Source organism: Strix uralensis, chromosome 7 (assembly GCF_047716275.1).
Source record: "Strix uralensis isolate ZFMK-TIS-50842 chromosome 7, bStrUra1, whole genome shotgun sequence".
NCBI lineage: Eukaryota > Metazoa > Chordata > Aves > Strigiformes > Strigidae > Strix > Strix uralensis.
Genome location: NC_133978.1, coordinates 31,539,000 through 31,563,347, shown reverse-complemented (window position 1 = coordinate 31,563,347; position 24,348 = coordinate 31,539,000). Strand labels below are relative to the sequence as shown.

General features: G+C 43.3%; 2 protein-coding genes across 6 annotated transcripts; one reads left to right on the top strand and one right to left on the bottom strand.

Moving 5' to 3' along the window:
- Positions 1 to 1,304: 1,304 nt before the first annotated feature.
- Positions 1,305 to 11,120, top strand: BBIP1 (BBSome interacting protein 1). Of its 3 annotated transcripts, none has more exons than XR_012629715.1 (3): positions 1,305 to 1,388; positions 1,483 to 1,700; positions 10,521 to 11,120. XR_012629715.1 is itself a non-coding variant. In XM_074875275.1 (2 exons), the coding sequence occupies exons 1-2, from the start codon at positions 1,343 to 1,345 to the stop codon at positions 1,635 to 1,637; spliced, it is 201 nt and encodes a 66-aa protein (XP_074731376.1). In that variant the 5' UTR covers positions 1,305 to 1,342; the 3' UTR covers positions 1,638 to 1,746. The 3 variants fall into 3 exon arrangements, 1 of the variants encoding a protein (XP_074731376.1); XR_012629716.1 differs by lacking the exon at positions 10,521 to 11,120 and adding an exon at positions 8,078 to 8,954; XM_074875275.1 differs by lacking the exon at positions 10,521 to 11,120 and having other exon boundaries at positions 1,483 to 1,746.
- PDCD4 (programmed cell death 4) lies at positions 2,377 to 22,704 on the bottom strand. Of its 3 annotated transcripts, none has more exons than XM_074875274.1 (13): positions 22,550 to 22,704; positions 18,217 to 18,363; positions 16,952 to 17,068; positions 13,351 to 13,647; positions 12,684 to 12,778; positions 10,114 to 10,227; positions 9,636 to 9,857; positions 9,270 to 9,367; positions 7,652 to 7,766; positions 6,725 to 6,832; positions 5,558 to 5,668; positions 4,434 to 4,573; positions 2,377 to 3,105 (listed from the first exon to the last, which is right to left on the bottom strand). In XM_074875274.1, the coding sequence occupies exons 3-13, from the start codon at positions 16,989 to 16,991 to the stop codon at positions 3,045 to 3,047; spliced, it is 1,401 nt and encodes a 466-aa protein (XP_074731375.1). In that variant the 5' UTR covers positions 16,992 to 17,068; positions 18,217 to 18,363; positions 22,550 to 22,704; the 3' UTR covers positions 2,377 to 3,044. The 3 variants fall into 3 exon arrangements, with proteins under 3 accessions (XP_074731375.1, XP_074731374.1, XP_074731372.1); XM_074875273.1 differs by lacking the exon at positions 22,550 to 22,704 and adding an exon at positions 19,754 to 19,847; XM_074875271.1 differs by lacking the exon at positions 22,550 to 22,704 and adding an exon at positions 19,028 to 19,650.
- Between the last annotated feature and the right edge of the window lie 1,644 nt (positions 22,705 to 24,348).

Here is a 24,348-nt window from a genome sequence, read left to right as displayed (position 1 = left end):
GCAGAGGGAAGCACACAGCCAGCTGCATCAAAGCAGAATGGAAAAGAATGACTAGCAAAAATTATTTTCTCCCTCATTTTATTTATCCACGGCCAGTCCCTGTGCGGTAGTAAAACGCAAGCTCTCAATCTCAGAACAATTAAAGGAATCATCACCACCTGCTGAGGCCAGGTTAGCAGGATTACCAGCTTTAGCTGTCAATCCCCAAGTGAAGGCCAAGGCAGACATCGTGTGCAGGGCACGCTGGCAAACTCATTAGCAAAATCTAAAATTACAACACATCCCGGACTTGGGGCGGTGCTGGGGCATCGCACCGACACAGGGACACCCAGGTGAACCCTCCCCCCGGCCCCGGCTTCGCGGCGGGGGATTCCCGAGGGAACCTGCTACCAGCGCAAATCCTCCTCCAAAAACGCAAAGCTGTTAAAGGGCGGGGGGATCTCGGGCACAGTGGTTGATCAGGTTTGGCGACATTCAAGCCCTCAGCGTTTAGAAAGACACCGGCTTTTACTACTGTTTACATTTTAAACAGTAGCATGATTCACACTGCGAATCCCGAGGCGCTGCCTGAAAATAACAATCAGAACACATATGCCCTGGCCAAGCCCGTCTGTTGGACGGTGTCTGTTGGGGGGGTCTATTTAGAAACTAAAAAATAAACAGAAAAAAAACCCCAAAAGCCCCCAGTTTCGCGGCGAGGAGGAGCGCGGGAGCGGGGGGGGGGGGCAGGCGCGGGGAGCCCCGGCAGCCCCCGCGGGCGGGCAGGCAGCGGCACGCCGCGGGGCCGGGCAGGCCCGCGCAGGTTGAACGGCGCCGCCCTACCGAAGAGCCCCGGTGCGGCGGGAGGCGGGGAGCAGCCGCGGGCCGGGGCGGCCTGGCTGGGCTCTGGGCGCTCCCCACCGGAGCTGAACCAGGCCGCGACCGAGCCCCAGGGGCAGCCGGGCTCCCCATGCTGCTGCCCCCACGCAGGACGCTGCCCCGCCCGTCCCCGCGGCGGCTGGCGGAGAGCCGGCAGCCCGGCCCCGCCGCCGGGGCAGCCGCTCCCGCCCCGCCCCGGGCGCTGCCCCATCACAGCAACTACCGTTCCCGGCGGGCACTGCGCCACGCGGGGGAACTCCTCGTCCCACCGCGGCGCGGGGCGGCCACCGCGTCCCCTCGCGGACTGCAGTTCCCAGCATGCAATGGGGCACTGGAGGCGGGCGGGGCGTCAGGCGCGTGGGCGGGGCGCAGTGCAGGCAGGGAACTGTAGTTTTCCTCGCGGAAGGCGCCCCGGCTCCCTCCGCACCGCGCATGCGGGCGGTGCCCTCGCACCGCGCCTGCGCGCCGCCGAGCGGGAGCCGCCATGCCGGAGGGGAAGGCAACGCTGCGGGAGGTCCTGCCCAAGCAAGGTACCGGCGGCGGGCGCGGCGCGGCCCGGCCCAGCCCCGCAGCTGGCCAGGCCCGGCCCCGGCGCTCACTCACGGCGTTTCTCTCCCCTCGCAGGGCAGCTGTCGGTGGAGGACGCGGCCGCCATGGTGCTGTGCAAGCCCAAGGTGTTGCCCCTCAAGTCGGTGTCGCTGGAGAAGCTGGAGGCGCTGCAGCGGGCGGCGCTGGAGGCGGCGCGGCCGCCTGAGGGGGCACCGCCGCCCCGGCCCTAGCCCCGGCCCTGGCGAGGGGCGGTGGGGACCGGGCCCCGCGGTGGTCGCACCCGCGACTCGCAGGTACCGGCTTTGTAACGGATCTCGCGGATTAAAGCCTGAGCGAGTACGCAGGAGGTGCTGCTGAAACCAGGGAGGCGGGCGGGGAGGCTGCGCCTCTTCTGGCGTTTGTCTTGAAGTTCCACTTGTCGCTTTCAAGGCGAGGCTTTAAATGCGGCTTTAGCCTTGTCAAGCCCGACAGGTCTCAGAACGCTGCTCTACGGACAGGCCCCGTGGGACGACGGGCAGAGGCGAGTTACCCAGTCCCGCCGGCCTAAGAACGGCTTACCGGGGTCGCTCAGTGCTGCCGCGGTCCCGGCCCCATAACGGCTGTTCCTAGCACTGCTGAACACCCGAAATCTTAACTCAAAACTGAAAAACTTAAGGGAGCAGGAGGGGCTGCCCTGTGTTGCTGTAAGAGACTCTTCCCCAGATCCATCTTATTCTTGAGAAAGGGCTTGGCAAAGCTGCACTGTATAGACACGTTCAGACGATCTCAGTGCCAGCCCAGATGCTCCCACGCGAGTCACTTGTTTTCAAAAACACATTTGGTAATTACTTACCATGAATTTTAATTACTCAGTGCTCTTCCACAGACTAATACAAAAGGGCAGTGTTAGATGTAAACTTAATTGCACACACTTCAGAGATCTGAAGAGTTAAATTGGTTTTTTAAAAAAAAAAAGGCAGAGAGGAAAGCTTCACAAAAAAATATTTTTAATATGTTTTACCAGAACTTTTCACTTTTCCTGTTACATAGAAAAAAAGACGAGTTTGGTACATGGGGGCTAAAACCAACCAGTGTTCTCCCCTGGAACAGATTAATCTTATAACCCAACTCCATTTTCTTGAGCATTTTAAAACAAAGAAACAACTATTTTTCCTCCCAAAGCACAGTATTTCTTCAGCAGCAATGGAAATGGGATCACAGCAGCTTAACTTGACCCTTCTATAAAGCTTTATATAAATCAGTGATTTATGATGACAACACTGTCCTTGAAAGAAAGAGCGGCAGTCAGACATCGATGCAAACATGGAATGATTAGGTCATAAACATATGGCACTTAAGATAGCTTATTTGAAAGGCACCACCACAGCAGAGTGGCCAGTTGTTGTACTATATGCCCAAAGAAAGAAGTTTTCTTTCTGAAATTTATAAAACTATTTTAAAAAAACGATTTGTACCCAAAACATGTGCTCTTAAAAAAATATGAACTGTGCTAAGCAACTCTTAAAATTTTGGTATATTATATATGTGCATACATATATACATACACACACTAAAAAAAGCATGTGTGTTTGTATATATATAGATACCTATCTATTTTCCCTTTAAACTTTTAAGGCTTCAGGAGTTGGTTCTCACATTCAGTAGCTTTCCAGCTTAAGACGACCTCCATCTCCTTCACTCACAAAACGCTTTCTGCCCCTGTAAGAAAGTAGAAAGTATCTTTTCAGTAATTCAAAGTAGCATCGCTTGTTTTTTGCTTATCTATCACAGAAGAATCTTCTCTTGGTCTTGGGAGTCAAATACAAGGTCCGCAAGTTCAGCAAGATTAGCTGACGTTCTTGATCACTGATAAATTGCTTAAAATCAATCAGAATCTTACATCTGGGTTTATTCGCAAGAAGCTTTTCAAAATTTGCATTGTCAAGTGCTTTCTACTTTGCTCACCTTTTAATGTTCACACTAGCAAAAGATGCCAGTTTGAAAGCCTAGGAATGGTAGTTTTCTACCCAAAACTTAAAAGTATGTAAGCCAAAAATGCCTCTCAGCATATTAACAATAACTGAAGCATAATCAAGCTTTTGTGCAGTGATGACTTTCAACCCTCCCACACCTCAAAACTGCAAATCATTTGATACCAAGATACACACACACACCTAATTTTAAGTCCACAAATGGAGGCTGGTTTTGATAATGGCACTAACATTACAAAATCTGAATTTACCGCAAGCTGTCAAGATGGTTTAAGGAGCCTAACAAAACACCCAGACTGGAAAAGATCTCTCTAACAAGTAGAATTCCTGATGCAAATAATAGTTTTAACATCATATTTAAAAATTTACACGTATTCCCCACAGGAAATGAAACTTACTAATTGTATTGTGACCAGTGAGGAGAGAACAGAATACTCATTAGCTACAGTTCAAACAGCATTATTTATGCTGTGAATAAGTAAACAATAACAAACCAAAAGCACTACACCAACCACATGGCAGGCAGATACAAAGGGATTAGGCATGTAGAGTTTATTCCACAGAAGTGTCCTATTCCTTTTGACATAAACATTAGAATTGGTTGTCTCATCTTAGAAGTCTACTCATGCATTTGGTATGTTTAAGCCATTTTTTAAACAATTTTTTTTTCACTGTACCTGACAGTTTTCCACTGTCACCTATATGGATCATTGTGGCACCTAAATCTTCCATCTCAGTACCACACTGATCTCTACCAAGAAAATCAGCAAAACAAGAGAAGAGGTGGGCCTTTATCCTCTGGAGAGCGCACAGGCGTGCTGCCTGGAACTCACCAGAGGATTAACTTTCCTCAAGTATTTATCCCAGCCTCCACATAACGCGTTTCACATCAGTGCAGCTTCTTAATAAAATTTTTACCTGTCCAACCCTCTGTTTCTCCATCCTCCATAGTTTCCAGTTCCAATCTGTAATTCTTTGGTCATAAGACCCTGCTTTTTGTTACCTACAATGAGGACAAAAAGCAGTACCTTCACCTATCTACAATTAAACAAGTACCTTGAAGGACAGAGATCTCTCAGTGGTTTGGAGATTATTCCAGCCTGAAAGCATTCCTCTACAAACCGCTCAAGCACAGAGTAAGAATGTGGCACATCCAGGTTAATATCTGGGATTTCACAGTAAACTCGTTCATAGCCCTGCAATGTAAGAATTTAAAAAATGATCTGGTTATTCTATGATTTTATTACAAATTTTGTAAATACTCTTCTGCAGTCAGAAGATTTATTTTTCAATATAGTTTCACGTATACTATGGACATTTCAACAAACCTAAAGCAGAGCAGCTGCAAGTCAGTGGAAAAGCCAGGTATAATACCAGCCAATAGCATGGTATTACACAACTACTTACCTACATTAAAAAAAAACTAGCTGAATTTTTAACTTCTTTAGAAGTCAGAAATTCAGACAGTACAGAATGTGTGTGTTAGCCTGGCTGCTATTGCATAGGTAGTAACACAAGGAAGGAAAGTTAATTTTTCTTCCATGTAAATGAGGAAAATGTGGCCACAAATCTCTACCACAGGAGTTCATGCAGTAAGGAAAAAATGCTGGTGACAACCAGAGATGACTTCATCACTTCCCGCCAGCAGTATGGCTGGGTAAATTTTGACAAAAGTCTTTGTGTGGTACCTAGTTTGCCCTGGGGCAGAACAGCTATATTCATACCTAGAAGCAAAGTCATGGATTATTCCAACTGTGTAAAATATTAGCTGTTCTACTTTGTAATTAAGTGGGTCCTCACTGTACTTCTTCAATTACGAAGAACTACTGGATAAAAAGAAAAATTATATTTAAGAAAAATGAAGCTATATTGCAGCATTTAAATGATGAGTTTTAACCAATTACATAAAAGCAGTTGGAAATATCTGCCTGAAGATTCAAATATTCTGTACCTCAGTCCTCTATAGAACTACTGCTCAGAATTCATTTGTACTTCTTCCAGTACACGAGAAGTATTGTACATGTATCAGTGACAGACTATTTGTATGGGCAACAGAACGTCCATGGAGAATTTTAAAAAAAGTAGCATCAGCAACAGGCTACAAATAGTACTTAAAAGAAGGTAAAAACTATACAAGTTTTGGAATATCTTACCCAAAATTCTCTATATGCCACACTTACTCTTTTCATTTGATCCATAGTAATGACAGAAGACCTCCAGAGAGATTTCAACAAATCCAGTATCATTTTGAAGGTCTTTTCTCCAGTTGACTCCAAAACCATCACAACAGCCTAAAACAAATCATGCAAGTGTTTTAACTAAAAAGAAAACAGTGGTTCAAATACATGCTATGTAAGCATATGAGAAAAAATACACGTTTTCTGGAGAGACAAGTCCATTTGTTACATGCATTCACAATTTCAGTATATTATTATTTGAAAATAAAAATGATGAAAAGTTATTTAGATAAAGATAAAAGGTATAAAAAAACAGAAAGGATGAGACAAGAGTGAAAAGCATTGCCTTTCTGGCTTGGATTTGAGAGTTACATGACTATATCCATATGGTTGCTGCAGTACAGATGGCAATTATTTGTGAAATTAATTTTGTATCTATGGGGGGTTTTTTTGTATCTGATTTTAGAAGAACTTAGAAGTTTAAAATCTACAAATCTCCGTAACTCCCATCAACTAAAAGGATTCTGTTTTTCTATCATGAAGGTATTTTGTAAAAGGAGTCAATTTACTGCAAAGAAAATTTTGTAGTTTGTGGGTGTTCAGGTTTATTGGTAAACAACCATTTCCCAGTTTGGCAGATAAAACAGTACAAATGAAACAGTCTGCCAGATACAGCAAAGATTATCTTTCTCCCATATAATCTGGTTCTGAAATATCTCAGAGCTTTTACAAATGTGGTAGATTGAACAATTCCACCCTGAAAAGGAAGCTCTGTAACTAAAACAGGTAACACCCATTAGAACACCCAGGTATCAAACTAAAAGGCACCAAAACAAAGCATGGCTTTCACTGCAATTCCTCAGCAGAAGATAAACCAAGCTTTTCTTTTTCAGGAATCTATAATAATCTGAATTCAGCTATTTACCCAACAAACAAAAATTAATTCTGGTTCTTCCCAGAGTAGCAGCAGCTTACTCGTTGCACAATGTGCAACACAAACGAGCACACAAACCATTAGCTTTACATGAAAAAATAGAGTTTTCAAATAGTATCAGAACTCGCAACCTGAGCTTCAGATTCCAGTTATATTATTTGCATGGCCACATCAAAGCAAACCCAAACCTGCTGGTATTACTGATAATTACTAAAGGAACTCTGATTTCTCCTTACTTCATATACAAGTTCATGGTGAAAATGGGGTACTTCCAGTTCCTGAAGGCAACGTTCAGCTTCCAGTACATCTCCGGAAAGCAAATACTCTTTCAGCAACATATCAATCTATTGCATTTTAAAACAAACAAAAAGCCCACCACTAGTTAGATATAAAATTGAAAAGCTGACAACTGTTTTGATAATCTGCAATCAACCCAGCAGCAAGTTAGTTCCTGAAACTTGCTGCCAGTGTTTTTATAAATGTAATTAAATTGAGATGTTATCAGCAACCTGAAACACAGTGTAAGCCAAATACCTATCTACAGTGTTAATACAGACACACAAGCACCAAAAACATTGCTTTGTAAGATGCCTATCACCATAAAAGGTTAATATCAGTATGACTAAGTTTATCTTCTCCCCTGAACTCCTTCTATCATCTGTTACACTCACAACTTAGAAATTAGAACGTGACCTTTTCCTTTAAACCTGCCTACTTCATAACATGGATCTCTAAACATTCCTGTTTCTTCCTCTCTCTTTTTTTGAATTATTACTGTGCTTTTAATCAGTGATGCCAAAAAATAATAAGTTTATCTAGTTTAGCCAGTTTCATCTTGGCTCTTCTAATTACTTCACCATTTTATATTGTAAGCTCTTAAAAAGCAAAGTGCTTGAAGTTTTGCTTAAAGCAAAAATAAATGTATACCTGCAATACAGAATATGTACTGGCATGTTCCCACCACTGACAAATACTACAAAATGAACAAAATTATCTACATCAGTTTTTTAAAACTACTTTGTATAAATACATTTTTTAAAAAAGCCAAAACACTCAAGACATCATTTTGTTACAGGATATATGTATCTCTTCACTCTATACCAAACAAGATAAGCTTAGAGGAACAGTAAACTCTAGAGAAGAGTTCTGTAGAAGTCAGTTACCTCTTTAACAAGGTGTTTCACAGACTGCTGGCCCCCTCCTGCCCCCCACATGTTGTCTATACGCTTTCCACCCTTCGTCACACTCAGCAACACAGTAGCTCGGTCCAGTGCAGCTCTAGAAAGCAAAGTTGGTGTTTTATAAAGTTATTACAAAACTTCATTAAAAGACATCTGTAACTTCCCCCACTGCCATTCCTCTTTGGGCAAAGTGACAGATCCCTTGGAAGAGGTCAAGGTTAGCAACGGCACAGGGTCATCTGGATCCAGAAGCCAGCAAGGTAGCTCCCCACATCCTCTTTGGGCCACCTTTACACTTTTGGTTACACGGTGCTAAGGACAGGTAACAATCCTGTGATGGTAGCAGATCTGAATCATCAATGCAGAAGCCAAAACATCTTCACAAGAACTTAATATTTTTTTATGCAGAGATGGATTGTATCTGGGCTCCTCCGAGAATGCAGCTTGGCATGTGTATCTCAAAAGAGGCTTGAGCTGCTTCCACACTGAAGAACAGCTTTTCTACTGAAATACTGTTTTCTGTTTGGGTCTAAAGAATTATGAAGCCTTGAGAATTTAAGCCAAAACAGCACTTCAGAAGGCAAATAATGCAGTTGCAAAAAGATGGCGTGAACTAGGGAAGCTTGCCAGTTCGTTGAGAAAAGAATGAAAAAGGAAGTAAGGTGAAAAAAAGTCTCAGATCCAGTTAAGCACCATCCATCTAAAGAAGGAACAGTTATCTCAATCCTCATACTGGGGGCTAGCCAATAACAGTAACTCTCTTCACCAAGATTTAACAAGCAGAAAAGACTGGTCAAGAAACAGCAAAGGCAGCTAAGCACCCTGGATGTGCAGTATGCAGGCTACAATCCTTCAAATCACGGGAGACATTCGTATAACTGACAGATGATTTTCACAATTCGAATGCTCAAGTTAGGCAGCTAAGCATTTCCCTTCCTTCTCAAAGTACCCAACTATAATCATTACAAATGGAACTTTTAGAAGCTAGAAGAGTTCAGCACCTCAGTATCAAGCCTGAAACATACACTTAAAGGGAAACAATAATAAAACATGGCTAGTTATTAACATGTCTCTGTCAGAGATTGCTCCTTTAAACTTCCCACCCTGACATGGAAAACAATTACACTTCTTGATGAATAAAGCATTACAGAGAAAGTCTGGGAAAGCTTCAAACCTTTATACGGCAAAACAGTTAATCCCTTGTGTATTTCACAACATATTTACAGCAGCTGTCCTGATGCTATATTTACTCATTAATCACATTAAAGCTTTTTCTAAAGACAAAGCTTTCTATAATCACTTCTTGTTTCAGCTAATTTTTTTCACCCTCAAACATAAGCTGGACAACAAACCTGACAAACTGAACTCAAATGGATTAATACATTTTTCAGGCACTTTCCATATTTCTCCTCTGACCAGAGTCATTCTGAACTTTGTTGTTTTCACTACAGTTTGTGGGTTTCTTTTGTATCATTTTAAATTAAAAAATAAGACTTTATAGAGAACCTCATAATTTACCCTGAAGTCCTAAATTCCTGATCATCATCTTTGGCATCTGGAATAGAAAAAACTGTAGCTATATAGAAAGCAAGAAAGTTACCGAGCTTGGACACAATCCACAGTGCCTTTGTAGCCATCTATGTAGGTACTGCTTAGAATCCCATCTCCAACAGCTCTAGCAATAAACTGTCCCACCAACTGCAACAAAACAGAAGCATTTTTAATTAAATGTTGAATTTCAAAGTAGTTCTAAGTAGACAATTACAACGTGCTTGGTTTTCAGATTTTATTTAAATGAGCCATCTCAAAGTGAAAACATAGCCTGGGAAATTGGTAGGGGATTACCGACAGTAAGACAAATCCATAGATTTCAAAATACAGAGTCTATTTCAGTTTACTTGATCAATTTTAGTAACAATTTAAAAGAAAAAGCTTTGACTACTAGCATAATACTTTACAAATATACCTGTGGTGCCCTGGGAGAATCCAACACTAATTCAGGTAGTTCTTTAAGCAATCTATCAAACGATTTTTCCACATCAGTTTTGCTTACTACTGTCCCGCAAAGGTCGGAGATCAGCTTAGAGGTCATTTCCCTGTGACTAGCCTTCCCCTCTAATGCCAAGGAAACAGCCAGCACTGGCACACTGTATTTCATTTCACCAAGGTTTAAATTCTTCAGCATCTCCTAAATAAGATTTGAAAAACAAAACAGATTAAGATTTCATAACTTTTATTATACAGATATATTACAAATATACTTATAAACTTATATTTTTACATATATGCTTCTGCTCATGTAATGAATATAACTGCTTAGGTATTCTTACTGAACATTTCTTGCCAACATCTCTATACACTCATTTCTAGCTAGCAGTTGCAATTCCCTTGTATGCTACAGGTTTGCCCCCTAAAATAAAGAAGTAAAAATGCATGCAACATACCGAAACTTCGTTAGTATCTCCATGTTCAAAATACTCCTGTATGATTGGTGTTAAAGTTTTTTCAAATGCTCTTTCATCCAGAGGTAAAACTACTGTTTCATAGACACAGTTCTCCTATTTTAGAAGACAACAAAAGCATATACCCTTTTGTAAACAGTACTGTCTCCTCTTACATCTTATGCAGTGCTAATAGCATCAAAATGTATCTTCTAAATCCCTAATGCTTTAGTCTTTGTAGTCAGTATTCTGCCAGAGAACATCAGATAGTGTCTCTACCATTAAAGTGTGGACAATGCTGGCTAAATATCGTGCTTCTTATATTTTGAATTTACTGTTAGCTGAATTCAACTGAAAGGCTGAATTTACTGTTTCAACGATGGTAAACACTCCAAAAACTCTGTTCCTAGGATTCTGCTGACACCACATGAACGCAGAGATCAAGTACCCATGTGCTACATACTAAAGGGAGACCGACAGCAACTCCTGCCCCTGCCCAGCAGTTGTCTGTGCCACAGCACAAGATTTAACTTTCAGCACCTTCCCCTGCAAGTGGCACTCCAGTCCCCCACAGCAAGCCTGTCCGTTTTCCCTCTCCCTTAGCGACTGCTGACCAGACAGGCGGTAGCACGTACAAATCAGAGAAAAGGCATTTTCAGAATATTTGTGAGAGAAGACATTCCCTAAGGGGAAAAAAGAATCACACAGCAACTTCCTCCTGCGTAACGTGGTCCTGCAGAGTTCCAGCACAACCAGATCTCCCCACCATAGTTCAGTTCCCTACTCCTCAGACTACTGAAGTAACATGCAGAGCAATACCACATATCACAGAAATCCGAACAAAGTTTTCCAACTAAGGCTTATTGGAGAGGAGCTTTCCATGAGCAAGTACAGCTGAAGCCCCAAAGCCTATCCTTCCATCACATCACTCTCTGTTTATAACCTTAGAAAAGCTAAACATATGGAAGTTCCACAGAATATTCATACTTCATTAAACTTTCTTTTATGCACTCATCAGCTTCATTTTTAATAGCTGTCTTTCTTACTGTAAAGCGTTGAGTTGCAGGGAAAAAACTGATACTGGAAGGTTTTGATATTCCCACATGCCATCCTCTCAGCAGCTGTGGCTACAGCAAACCCCTGCTCAAAGGACACCACCATCACTCTGCTTATGGTATACAGAATTTACTTACAGTCTCACAATTGTATTGATCTCAGAGACTTTCATAATCTACGTTTGTAATCTCTATTTCCTTTCCTCAGCAATTTAATGTTAACTACCCTTTGCCCAATGAGCTTTAGGGTGGTTTTTTTCTTCCTGATAATATGGCTGTAGGGTACAATCTTCCACAACATATTCTAAATCACAGAATCACAGAATCATCTAGGTTGGAAAAGACCTTGAAGATCATCCAGTCCAACCACTGACCTAACACTGACAGTTCCCAACTACACCATATCCCTCAGTGCTATGTCGACCCGACTCTTGAACACCTCCAGGGATGGGGACTCCACCACCTCCCTGGGCAGCCCATTCCAATGCCTAACAACCCGTTCTGTAAAGAAATGCTTCCTAATAGCCAGTCTAAACCTTCCCTGGCACAACTTGAGGCCATTACCTCTTGTCCTAACACTTCTTACTTGATTAAAGAGACTCATCCCCAGCTCTCTGCAGCCTCCTTTCAGGTAGTTGTAGAGGGTGATGAGGTCTCCCCTCAGCCTCCTCTTCTCCAGACTAAACAACCCCAGTTCCCTCAGCTGCTCCTCGTACGACATGTGCTGCAGACCCTTCACTGGCTTCGTTGCCCTTCTCTGGACACGCTCAAGTGATTCAATGTCCTTTTTGTAGTGAGGGGCCCAAAACTGAACACAGTAATCGAGGTGCGACCTCACCAGTGCCGAGTACAGGGGTAAGATCACTTCCCTGTCCCTGCTGGCCACGCTATTTCTGATGCAAGCCAGGATGCCATTGGCCTTCTTGGCCACCTGGGCACACTGCTGGCTCCTGTTCAGCCGGCTGTCAATCAACACCCCCAGGTCCCTCTCTGACAGGCAGCTCTAAATAAATACATGTAAACAAAATATCCAGGCTATCAACTACGCACTAGTTTGAAGTGTTTATACCAAGCAGATACAAGACATTGGGAGGGTTGGGAATACAGAGAAGAAAAATCCATAAAGGATACTGTCCCCTACTAAACTCTCGACTTTCTCAAGTCTCTCTGGCGTTTTTAACATGGTGCCTGTTTGCAATATAGAGCAGCACTGCAACATTCACCTCCATGGCAAACGGCAGTGAAGAACACACCTGGGAAAAGGCGCCTAGTCTGCTGCCTAGTCTGGCACAGAAGGAGGGCTCGTGGGGTAAGATTTGTGAGTATTACACTGTGACACTTCTACACCAGTTGTCTTTAGCCAATGATCCATTTTTGAATAGAAAAATGAGCATTTAATACATCCAGGCTGACATTCACATAACTCATAAGGTCAATCCTCCATTAACATAAGTATCACAGCAATTGAAATCAATAAAGGAAATAAAAACCAACACTACAGAGAGATTATTTGCCTACCTGGTCATCATCATAATTAGGATCCTTAATATCTACTTCTTCCACATCATACACTTGACCTGGTGTTCCCCAAACTCCTTTACCACCTGCTCCACCTGGTAAAATACAGGACAGTAAGCAAGAACCGCCAGTTTACAAAGAATACTTCTGAGTTCAACCCAACTTCTTTCACTTAGGAGTGATCTATCACCGTTTGTGCCCACCTCCTGACTCGTAAGAATATATGCTGAAAAGGGTGTGTTTTATGGCTGTTCCCACTTTAGCAACCAGTCTTTTCACCACTTTCCAGTAATATACTAGAAACAGTATGAAACTGCACAAGAATTACTGGAGGTTGAAACTGTACTTTCAAACATAACCATGGTTTATGCTTGTATTAATAACAGTCCTGTGAACCACCACCATTTCAAATTTGTGCGTGAAATTTGCTAAGAAAAGGTACTTACCTTAAAGACAGAAATTAATTGATGATACACATATAAAATTTTCTGATAAAAATGCCGCCTACTATTAGCTCCTACTGCCACCTACTATCTAACATAAAGAACCAAATGTCTGCACAGAGACTGCAGTTTATGAAAATGATTCCCAGTAGAAAAAAAACACACGCAACTGTGTTTTGGACAGAATCTTTAACATTCTACTCTCTTCACTCAGCTACACCAACCTTTCTTTGGTAGACCTCTTCCCTTTCCAGACCGGGATCGCCTGTCCAGGAGTTTCCCCTTTGGGCTTGTTGGTACAACTCCAATCTTCAGTGTCTCTCCATTGTCACTAACAGAGTCTCCTCTCCCAGAATCTCTAGAAGAATTTTTCCTCAACCGTCTCTTTGCTTTAGCATTTATTTTGGCTTCAGTAATTGACGTTGCAGGAATCCAATTTCCATTGATTTCAGTTTTTCTTTCCTCAGACCCACCATTTTCTTCATCACCAGAAAATGGAGCATCACTTAGATTCTCAAGTTCTGGAAAAGGAGACAGAGAAAAAAAATCTGTTAATAGTTTTGAACAGTTTTGTATTAGAATACCAAAGCACATAGCATTTAAAAAGGATTACAACATGAAATAGAACTCTTATTTCCAGTAGTGTTAAGGCAAATGATGTTGTTTTTAAAATACTTCTACACATCACAGTAATAAGGAGTTCCTTATTCCTCTGCACAAACTATCCACAATCTAAACAGAGCATATGTCGAGTTGGAAAGCAAACGAATAAACCATTCATAAACAGGTAAACCACAGAAAACCACACCCTTGTTAAACAAAAACTATCAGAACTCCTCAGTGCGTAAGATCTAAGTGCCTTGTTCTCACTCCACCCACTCATCTCTTGATTTAGAAACAAACAAAACTGCCAATACAGTAAATTCTGTACGAACTCACTAATGTTAACAGACTAGTCACTGAAGTGAAATTAATTTCCCAAATCATCAACCAAGATTCCCCTCATTCAAAGAATTTCAAACACAGCTCACCAGCTGGAAAAGCAATAATTTAGACTTACAAGAATACAAAAACATCGCTTTTATTTTTTAAAGTTATGGGGGGAAAAAGTGCCATTTAATACAAAGCCTGGAGAGTTGGGTCATTAAGACTCATAAAATAAAGTCTTCTGAAAAAGTGTGATCTCCTCTATGGACTGCCCCTCACTGTAGCTCTGTCAAGACTGTTTCTGAAATGGCCACAGTTTATTCCCCAGAGCAATCACATATAATAGGTAACTAGCTTTGTTTCATACTCAAAAAAATCTCTCACAACTCAAGGACCTGTAAATGTCTCAGAGCACTGGGAAGTGCAGTAATTTCACTCTTTCAGGAAGTTAATGCACAATTAAAATTTGGATCTGAAGTCTTTTATTTCACAAAGTTAGGATGTCCCCCACCTGAGCTGTATGGTTCAGCAGAATGTCTGAGAGCATTATGAGCAAAAGCCTTCCTAAGTTCTTCCCCTTCTTAACCCATCAAGATAAAAAAAGCACCTGGGGACCTATCTACATTCCAGTTAGTGCGCTGCACTCCCTGCAAACTGGGACATACACATGTAAAGGGAACAGCCTCAGCTCTCTGTTACACACTCCTCCTTTTCCTGAGGATTCAGTACAGCCTCCAAAGATAAAACCTGTAGCCCCAACCCTAGGGAGTTCAACGATGAGGCACACAGAAGAGGCTGCTTTTCCAGCTGTGTCAAGACTGCTTTACAGATGCTGTAAATGAATATGCCAAAATATGAAGAGTATTTTAAATTTGTATTTTAACTTAGCTGAATGTATTACTTCACCATTCCAATACATTCTAATTAGCAATGTTCATTTGGCAACGCTTCTCAGAACTGTATTTTTTCAATTCAAAACAGGTTCATAAAAAATTGTTTTGAAAGCAAAGTGCACCAATAAAACATTCCCAGCCTCAAAGTATTTACCCATATCAAAGAGGATACTACACTACAAAATGAAAAAAGTTTGATGCAACTGCCTTCTTTGTGATCAAAGAAATAACATTTAGGTACTAGTGTTCACAGATGTAAATGCTATAGCTAAACAATAATGCAGCCATTCCAGTCTAAGCTTCATCTTTCCACTCATTACTCCCACAAAAGCATTTCTTTTATGCTTGCAGCATGCTAAAAAAGAAAAGTCCAGGAGAAGGTTCCCTACAACAAGCTTTCTCAGTTTGCCTAACATTTTAATAAAACAATGAGAGATTTGCATAAAGCTAGCAAAGGGGAAAAAAAGCAAAACCAAACAGAACAGGTTTCCTTCCTCTCATTCCCCAGGGAGACCCCATCAGCACAACCAGCTCATCTCAGACAAATGAATTTAAATTCTACTTCATGTCCACTCCTCCATGAATGTCTTCAGTTTAGACCTACAATCTGGCTGTGCAGGAACTACACTCTTCAATGACCACTTCTTCCTCGGTTTCCAAAGAAAACAGCCAGTCCTGAATCTGACGACTTAGGATAAAAGGGGAGGCTACAGTCCAACCTCCTTACATAATCCTGATCTCAGGCTCGAGACTAAAGGAAATCCTCCACAGGAAATACCCAATCTGTAAGACTTAATATTTCTCACTGTGTTACTAAACTGGTTTTTATGTAACACTATCGCTTCCAGCAATCTTTCTCCATGCTATGATGGACTGGCCCTCCACTAGTAGTTAGGCTGAAAAAACAGGCTAAACAGATATACTAGTTTTCAACAGTTTTCTAAAATAATTTTATAAAAAGTACATTAAAAAAGATGCAGATCTTCCTTTCAGCTTCTCATTTTCACACCATATAACGTATTCATACACATATATAAGCAGTAACAGAACAGTGTTCTGTAAACTTTAAGACTTTGCTTACTATATATTCAGAAGTTATCCAAATTTATCTTGTTACCCTGCTATTAAGCCTAGCAGGCACACTTAAACTCTGTGCTTTTATGGTGCAACCTTAATTAACAAAGCATTCAGCAAGGACTTACCTACACACAAATTTCATTTGACCAAAGAAGGTCAATTTAGTATCTAGCAGTTTCCCACCTATTATCCAAATATAATTTTAAAATGCTGATAGCAATGTATCTTGTACATTAAACTAATTTTGGTTTAAAATAAGAGGTCATGCAGAACATGTTGGCCCTTCAACTGCATTACATACCATCTTAATATATATACAATTTTTTTCAGGAGAACACTTAAAACCTACAAAAACTCCTTGGTATAAAAAGGTCAGTGCAGATCACAACCTTTGGAAGACACAGAAAACAACATGAAACTGTGTTAACTTGACTGCATCATAAAACACATCTGTGATATGGACAAACAGTCAATTTTAGGGCAGTCTTTAACACATATTTGGTAAATTTTTCCCATGCCAGCCCACTTCCAGACAAGCCTTTCATCATTTGTTTCCTCTAATTTTAAACTAAACAGCTACATAAAAGCAGAATTTATACCTCTCAAATGCACCTACACATTTCGATTTTGAGCTTATTCTTTTCTTTACACCAGCACTACTGGAATTCAGATAAGGAGTCCAGAGTCACTATTATTTAGTAAGTTAAAGAAATGTTAACTTTATGATTTTACCAAATTTTGAAATAAATGTAATCAAGCAGGATACTATGATATATAATTGAAAGGACTATTCTGTAAATTTTTGATGAAGATTTTTTTTTTTAACCAGTACTGTTAAAAAATTAACAGGCAATACAGTTTTTCTACAGCGAACCCTTCAGGTCAGCTAAGCAATTCTGAGTAAAAAAGTACTGAATATATTACTTACCTGTTGGGGTAATATAAACGTGCTCCTTTTCTATTTCCATAGTTGCTTAACAGAACTGACCGTGAAATGTAAAGTCTTAACGTTTTCCCTTCAAGGCCTTCCACAGAAATGGAGAAGCTTAGGGGAAGAAAAGCACTAGATCAAACCTTAAAGAAGTAAAAAGCTGCAAAGGCTTCACTCACAAAATACAATGCAAAACTGGTTTTTTTTTAAAGTTATAATTAACTATCAGTAACCACTGAAAAGATCCTGGGAAGGTAAATGGTGTAACATGAGACAGCACCACCCTCAAACACATCTATCTAAGCCTTGATGTCTTGGCAGCTGTCAGTTCTGTTGCTTATAAAGGAGGCACCAGGATAAAACCCGTTATTTTAAGGGTACAAGCCCTTCGTATGCAGCTTTTTTTAGTTGATAAAAGCCACCTCTATCAACTTAGACTGTCCTGTTCTGCGAAGTGGTTATCTATGTGAGCATACAATATCAGTATTATAATTGCATCCACAAGAGAAATATTTTTCAGGTGAATTATACTGATAAAATGGTACCAATTTATCGAGTTCAGACAGGCCCTTAGAAGACAAGCTATTTTTTTGTTCCTCCCCTCAGGGACACAGCTTTTATATTTTACTGTACGTGTACATACAGCTGTCAAGCTTTCACATCTGTGCTTCTGCACCCTTCAAACTCTCCTTAGAACCACCATTCAATCTGCAAGGGATAAAGTTGAACACTTCTCTTTTTCTGCTACTCTCTTTCTCCCTCTTCCCAGCAGCTGCTATTCTACAAACCACCCCATGTCACTGTGAAAGAGATGGCATCATCCATCTTTTTTTTATGTCTGCAAAAATTTAAGCAGCTCCAGAATCCCCCATACACTTTTTCACCTACAAGATTTTCACAAATCACTTCGTAGTCCTGTGAATTCAGTGGCTTTTTTTTTCCCCTTTCTCATCCTTTGCTGCCCTGAAAACAGCTTACCGTTGAGTAGCAAGATTGTGACACCAAACGACAGCACTCCCTTCCCCTTTTCTTCTCTCCCCTTGTTTTCCCCTCTTATGCTCACTCGCCTCACCACAGACCATTAACTGCAAATGATTCATCACAGACCGTTGGCAATAAAGAAACTCTGGTTTAGGGCACAGCATCAAGCTGTCATGATCTTGCATTTCCTAATGTCAACCCAAACAGTTAACAGCTTTGTGTCACAAGAAGTCCTCCCTGCGCCACACCATTTTTTTAGATAAACGTTTTTTCTGAGTTACCTCAATCAATCATTCAGGAGTTCTCAAGTGTTCCCAGTCACAGTTGGTTGAGAGATTATTTGTATGGATCTCAGCCTAATCTGAGCAAACTACCTTGTAAGAGCCGTTTTATTCTTCCTAGTGGAATGTTCCATCAGTTGTCCACCTCTTTGAAAAAGAAGACAAAGGACAAAACCTGTATTAAATAACAATCACGACTTTCATCATTCGTAATCAAGTCCTAAATTTCAAGTGGAGAAATTCTTTTTTCCATATAGAACCCTAGTTGAAACTCTCCACCTATGGCCACATAATAAATAGCAACACAACTTCCATATGGTGTCTTTTTGAGATTCAGCACCCTGCTTTGTTTGTAACGAGGATGATGGAATAACTGAGCTTTACAATTCATGTTGTCATACTGATCAGGAGACACACTCTCAGTTTAGCAATGCACCCTCTCGCTAACTCAAGCCAACAGGTCTGCTGGAGTTTCAGGATGCTGGTATTTATCACTGTATCCAAAAAACTTTATATTTTGCAGTTATACCACACAGTACTACCAATCAACTACAGAACACCGTTTGAAAACCTGCATTAAAAACATCAAATAACCCCAAAACGTTATGTTAGATGTAATAATACAGGAACAAAATGGACAGAAGTAAATTTAAGCATCTGCAAAACAAGAACGCTGAGAGAGATCTCAAGATTAATCAGTGATACAAACAGTACTTTTACAGTAGTTCAGCAGATAAGGGTACTTGCTAAGTCACTGAAAACCACCGGTAAAATATGCTCAGCTACATGCAGACATTGTCTCTGTACTCACCACCACTGCGTGTACTTTATTTAAATAAGCAGTTCCACCCCAGGGGGTGAACAGCAGCAGATTAACCTTTAGGAACACACGCTGCAGAAGAAAGCTTCCAAAACTTCTCAAGACCTTACATCTACGCAAAACATCCCTGAAGAACTTCCACACGACTTGCACGACTTTTCTCTTCCCCCTAACTTAAAGCGCACACTCCTCATCACCACAGCTTTGGAGACCTGCAAACGCCAGCTGTTACTCTGCAGCCACAAGCAAAAACAGCCAGGTAAGACCTGGCCACCCCCACAACACCCCTGCCGCTGCCAGAAATCAATGGCGGAGCAACTCCGGCCCTTAAAAAAGGGCGTGACGGAGGGCTGAAGGCCGGTGGGAGCACGGCTGGCGCGGGGGCCTGCCGCCACAGGCTCGCACGGCGGGACAGGCCTGGCAGCCCTGGACCCGGCCCGGCGGCCGAGGCGCACCCGCGCCTCACGGGATGTGCCCTCAGCACCGCTCCCACCGCCGGAAGCGGCGACGCGGGGCTCGCTGCGCAGCCAAGCCCGGCTGCCACCGCCGAGGGACCGGAGGCGGCGGGGCAGCGAGCGCGGGGCGGGGGTCAGCGGCTCCTCCCGGCGCCAACCGCCCCTCAGCCAACGCCCGCGGCCTGGCCGCCCGCCACGCGCCCCGCCGCGCCCGCCGGTTGCAGGCAGGGGTCCCCCCGCGCGCCGCCCGCGGGACCGTTACCGGCGGCGGCGCCCCGCGTGCCCGGCCGCTCCGCGCCGCGCGCGCCCCTGCCTGCTTGTTTTTGTTTTCTTCCCCCCAGCGACACGGCCGCCAGCGGCGCCGCGGATTGGCTAGCTCCCGCCCGCCGCCGCAGCCAATCGGCAGGCGGGGATGCCGGTGGGCGGGGCCAGGAGAGTGTTCAGCCCTCAGGAAAAGGAGTGGGGGGGAGAGGGCGACACCATCTCGGGCGCGTTGGCGGGGAGGGGGCGGGAAGGAGCCATTCGTGCGGGGAGGGGAGGCGGAGGGGGCCGGGCCGTTGTCCCGTTGTGCGGCGGCGGGGGCTGGCGGCGGCCCGGCCGGCTGAGCGCAGCGAGCAGCGCCGCCGTCACGGGGGAGCGTGGGGTGAAGGAAATACCGCGGTGCGTGAGGGAGTCGGAGAGACTCCTGCATGCAGCGCTGCCGGCTGCAGGCCCTCAGGCGCGTACCGGCCCGTTTGGGACGTCAGGCCTGGTGGCTAAAATAAAGCTGGTTTACGCTCTCTGTGTAGGCCTTGGGGGCTATCGCACACACACCAGACCAGCAACTTCCATTTCCCTAACATAGCCCAGTCTGCTCGCAAAAGTGCACCAGGTCATCATCTCCCGACTTCTTAACGTTTAGGAGGATCATTAGCATTAACTGGCAATACCTTTTGATCGGTTTGGGGTTAGATCTGAAACGACAAACGCTGGGATGTGGGAGAACGGTTGTACCCAGAGATGATGTGAGGGGATGGGCAAGTGTTTGCAGATCCAGTGACCAAACCGGACTGGGAAGACGAGAGCCCTGCGTGCGCTGGCAGCACGGACAGCTGTGGAAACCTTAACAGCTGTGACTGCCTCCTCTTCAACATTGTCTCCTCCTTTAATTACAAATCAATTTTCTTTTCTGAAGCAAAACCATCAGAAAAATAATGTATTACCTCTTCTTTGCACTGCTCTCAGCTAACATGGGGGTTTCAGACCTTTTGCTCCCTCTTCACCCAAGACCCCTCTCTTTACCTTCTCTTCAGCATTGGGTGTCACAGCACAGGGGTTTAGGCGGGGACTGGGAAACACCACAGCTGCCTCAGAGCTGGCAGACAGGCTTCCTACTGATCAGGCAACCGACAGGTAAAAGGTGCTGCAGCCACCTTCTCCACTGCTGAAACTTTAACACAGCGCAGGTTTAGGATTGACAGCTAAACCATGCATATCCATCCACAGCCTTCCAAACTTTCTGCCTTATTTTAGTTTACACTGACCCTGTTTATTCTATACACGCTGCCCGAGGCCAGACACCTAATTAAAGATGATAGCCTTCTTTCATTGTCATGTATTTTGACTCCATTCACAATCTCTCCTAAAAACCCATCTAACATTTTATTTTCTCTCTGTTATTTGTCACTCCGGAGAACTCAAGCAATAGCAGCCCAGTGCTGTGAGGGAAGCCAACACAGATCCCTTCTGCTTTAGTAGTTTGGCATTGCAGGATTTTTCAGCTGCCAGCAAGAGAATCCTCCTCAGTTAATAGGTTATGACTTGACTTTTGTAGGTTTTTTACATATTTTTCCAGTATAATTCGACTCCAAATCAGTGTACTTTTGACCAAAATAAAAGCCAAACTTTCCTTATGTAAAAGCCTCTGAATTAATTTACTGGCCCAGCTCTGCATGAATCATCAAAACTAGGTTTAAGAATTAAAACAACTGCAATCTGTTAAAAGAATGTGCAGCACGATTGCTGTATTTTTCATGATAAATACTTTCCCTATCAGACAAATGACAGAAAGAAAATCTTGGTCATGAAGACACTACAAACATTTTCAAGTCAGGACAGTTCAGCATGCTCACACAAGACTTTTTTTCACGTGCAACCTAGAGGCAGCCTCAAAAGATGTTGTTTTCCCATCAATCAAAAAATAATTTCTAGTTTGCTCTTTGCACCTCCACTGACTAGCATGTACCAAGCAAACCACTACAGTGTCATCACTGAGATTTGGAAAATAAACTCTAGCTATTCACACAGATCATGGAATTCAGCTTCCCCTGCAAGACAGAAGAGGGGCTTTAAAGAAATTTTTCAGTGAAGAGGAAAGAGGTGGCAGAGAAACTGAAACAGTAGCCAGAACCTGCACAAGAGAAGATGCCACTAAATACCACATCAGTACATCATGCCAGTTACACATTTTTAAAGCACTGTGGAAAACTGCTGGAGGATTTTCTGGTAAAATTTCGGACTGGATCACTTCCAAGAGGCCCAAAAGCTGGGTCAGTAATCAAAAGAAGATGAAACCGTCCGGCACACCTCCAGACAAGAAAATGGTGTGTTTTTAGTTTCTTTTGCTGAATGTCTCTATTAGCAGCTGGGTTATCAATCAATGAAAATCTCGTCTGACTGCACATACTTTCTGATTTCTAAAGCACTGTGACCTGAAAAAGGGCTGATGTACATGAAAGATTATTTGTATTTTTCCATTGCACCAGCCGGTCTGCTAAAAGATACTGCCTATTTTTGCCTTTCTAACCTCAAAACCACCTGCAATATTTAAAAGACAGCTGATCACATGCTGATCTCTGAGCTGTAGAAACCTGCTTGCTCCCTCCCGGCCCCCCTCCCCCAGCCACTTTCATAGCAAACATACCACCAAAATCCCCATAAAAACAAAAGCGCAGGATTCCTCCTCCCATAGAAAAAAAGCCCCTCTTTTGACCGTTTCTGGCCAATTTGCAGCTCGAGGCAGCAGCTTGAGGCTGTGCAGCTCAACGCCCGCTCCCCGACACCTGCGGCCGGGGGTTACCTGCGCCCAGGACCTCCGCCACGCCGACTGCGCCAAGCGGGGACCCGCCGGCCGCTACCGGGCCCCTCCTGCGCTTCCACCCCTAACGCCACCGATCACCTGCAGCGAAATGCTTGCACGGAGGCAAGCAGGCCACTTTCTAGCCGCCTTCCTTCCTTAGAGCCTGCTGGGTTGTTTTCAAACTCTCCCCTCCCTTTCTCACATGCTGGCCAAGCCCTCCCGTAACACCCAGGGGAGGAATCCATTGGCTGAAGTTCCCCAAAACGCGTGGAGCAGCCCTTCCCCCCCCACCCCCGTCCGATGTCTAGTGCACAATAGACACGGCGTGTCTCCAGGCTGCCCTGGCCAGTTCGCTGCCGGCCTTTGCTTTTTTCATCAAGGTTTATCTGAGCTGTAGCTGGGGTGACTCATGTAGGTCGTCCGGCCTCAGCACCAGAGAGAGCAGTGAACAGCAGAGAGAAGTTGTGTTGGGTTAGAAACATCGCAGAGCGTTTTCGTTGCGCTCCCCACTGCGGATTTTTCAAAGTTTTACTTTCTGTTTTAAATATTTTCGATAGGCAGCATCTGTGCTCCTGACACCTCAGCAGTGCTGTTTGATTACAATCGAGTCTGTTACTGTGTCACTTGGAATATAAATTTCCACACATAATGCAGACAGCAAAAATATATCATATCTGTTAAATCAATCTGCTCTGTTCAGTTGCCTGTCTCTTGGCCTTCTGCTTTCTCTTCTTTCAGCCTACTTTTATTTTTGCATCTTCTGCAAAGGTGCCTTCATAAAATGAACTGCAAGCACAGCAATCCCATTCTTCATCAGGAGCGTCAGCTCCAGGTTGAAAGGATACTAAAACACGCCTTTGCTTTTTTTAATGCTCAGTAATTAGAGTTGCTTTTGAACATCCTCCTGCAGCTCCGTCGGTGAGCTGGGAACGGGGCTGCGCTGTGTGTGCAGCGCCTGTCGAGGCTGGGCACCCTGGGGAGGTGGAGGGGTTTTGCCTGAGCATGGAAACTGAAGTGTCACCCACTGCGATGGCTTTGGATAAACACTTTCCAGAACCACATCTTTCCTGTCTCTATTGTGGCTTTCCAGGACTGGCCCCTCACATGGCACGAAAAGCCTTCCCTCTTCATGTTTCTGAGTACGCCCTTCTGGCAGAAGTGTTAGAATTGGGTTTGCTTTGTAAAACTGTTCCAGGCATGTCTCCTCTGTGCTGCAGTTGTCATCTGTTCATTCTTGCCTTAACAAAAGGCAATCACGCATCTGAAAAGACGCTTTACTGGAAAGGGCTGAATTTGTGAAATGTGCAGAAAAATGGGAGTACTTGATTTAAGAGTTCCAGACAGTGAGTTCATTTAAAAGCTAACAACCAGAAACACAAAGTACCGCCTTTACCTCAGAATAATTGTCCTTTTCTACTGGTTTACTGTGGGAGAAAATCTTAGGGAGCCATTTATTAAAACAAGGTGTGTTATTGCCTTGTAATTATTATTTGACAAGCTGAGGTCCCGTGATTAATAAATCATGTGCCTGCTTTTTGTGTGTGTATAATCACATGCTCCATATTTATATTGACAGAGGGTTACAGAATATTTACCTTTGTGCATAGGACTGGCAGGAACTTCTGTGCTACCAGGTCTTCTATCACAGGCACTGTGTGATATAATCCTTTTCATAAACTTATCAAGTTCTGTCCTCAGAGTGATTTAATATTTTGCATGCACGACTGCAATGGGGGGGCTATTCCAGAACCACATTTTCAAATGGTTAGTAACGCTCTTCTAACCAAAACATCTAATGC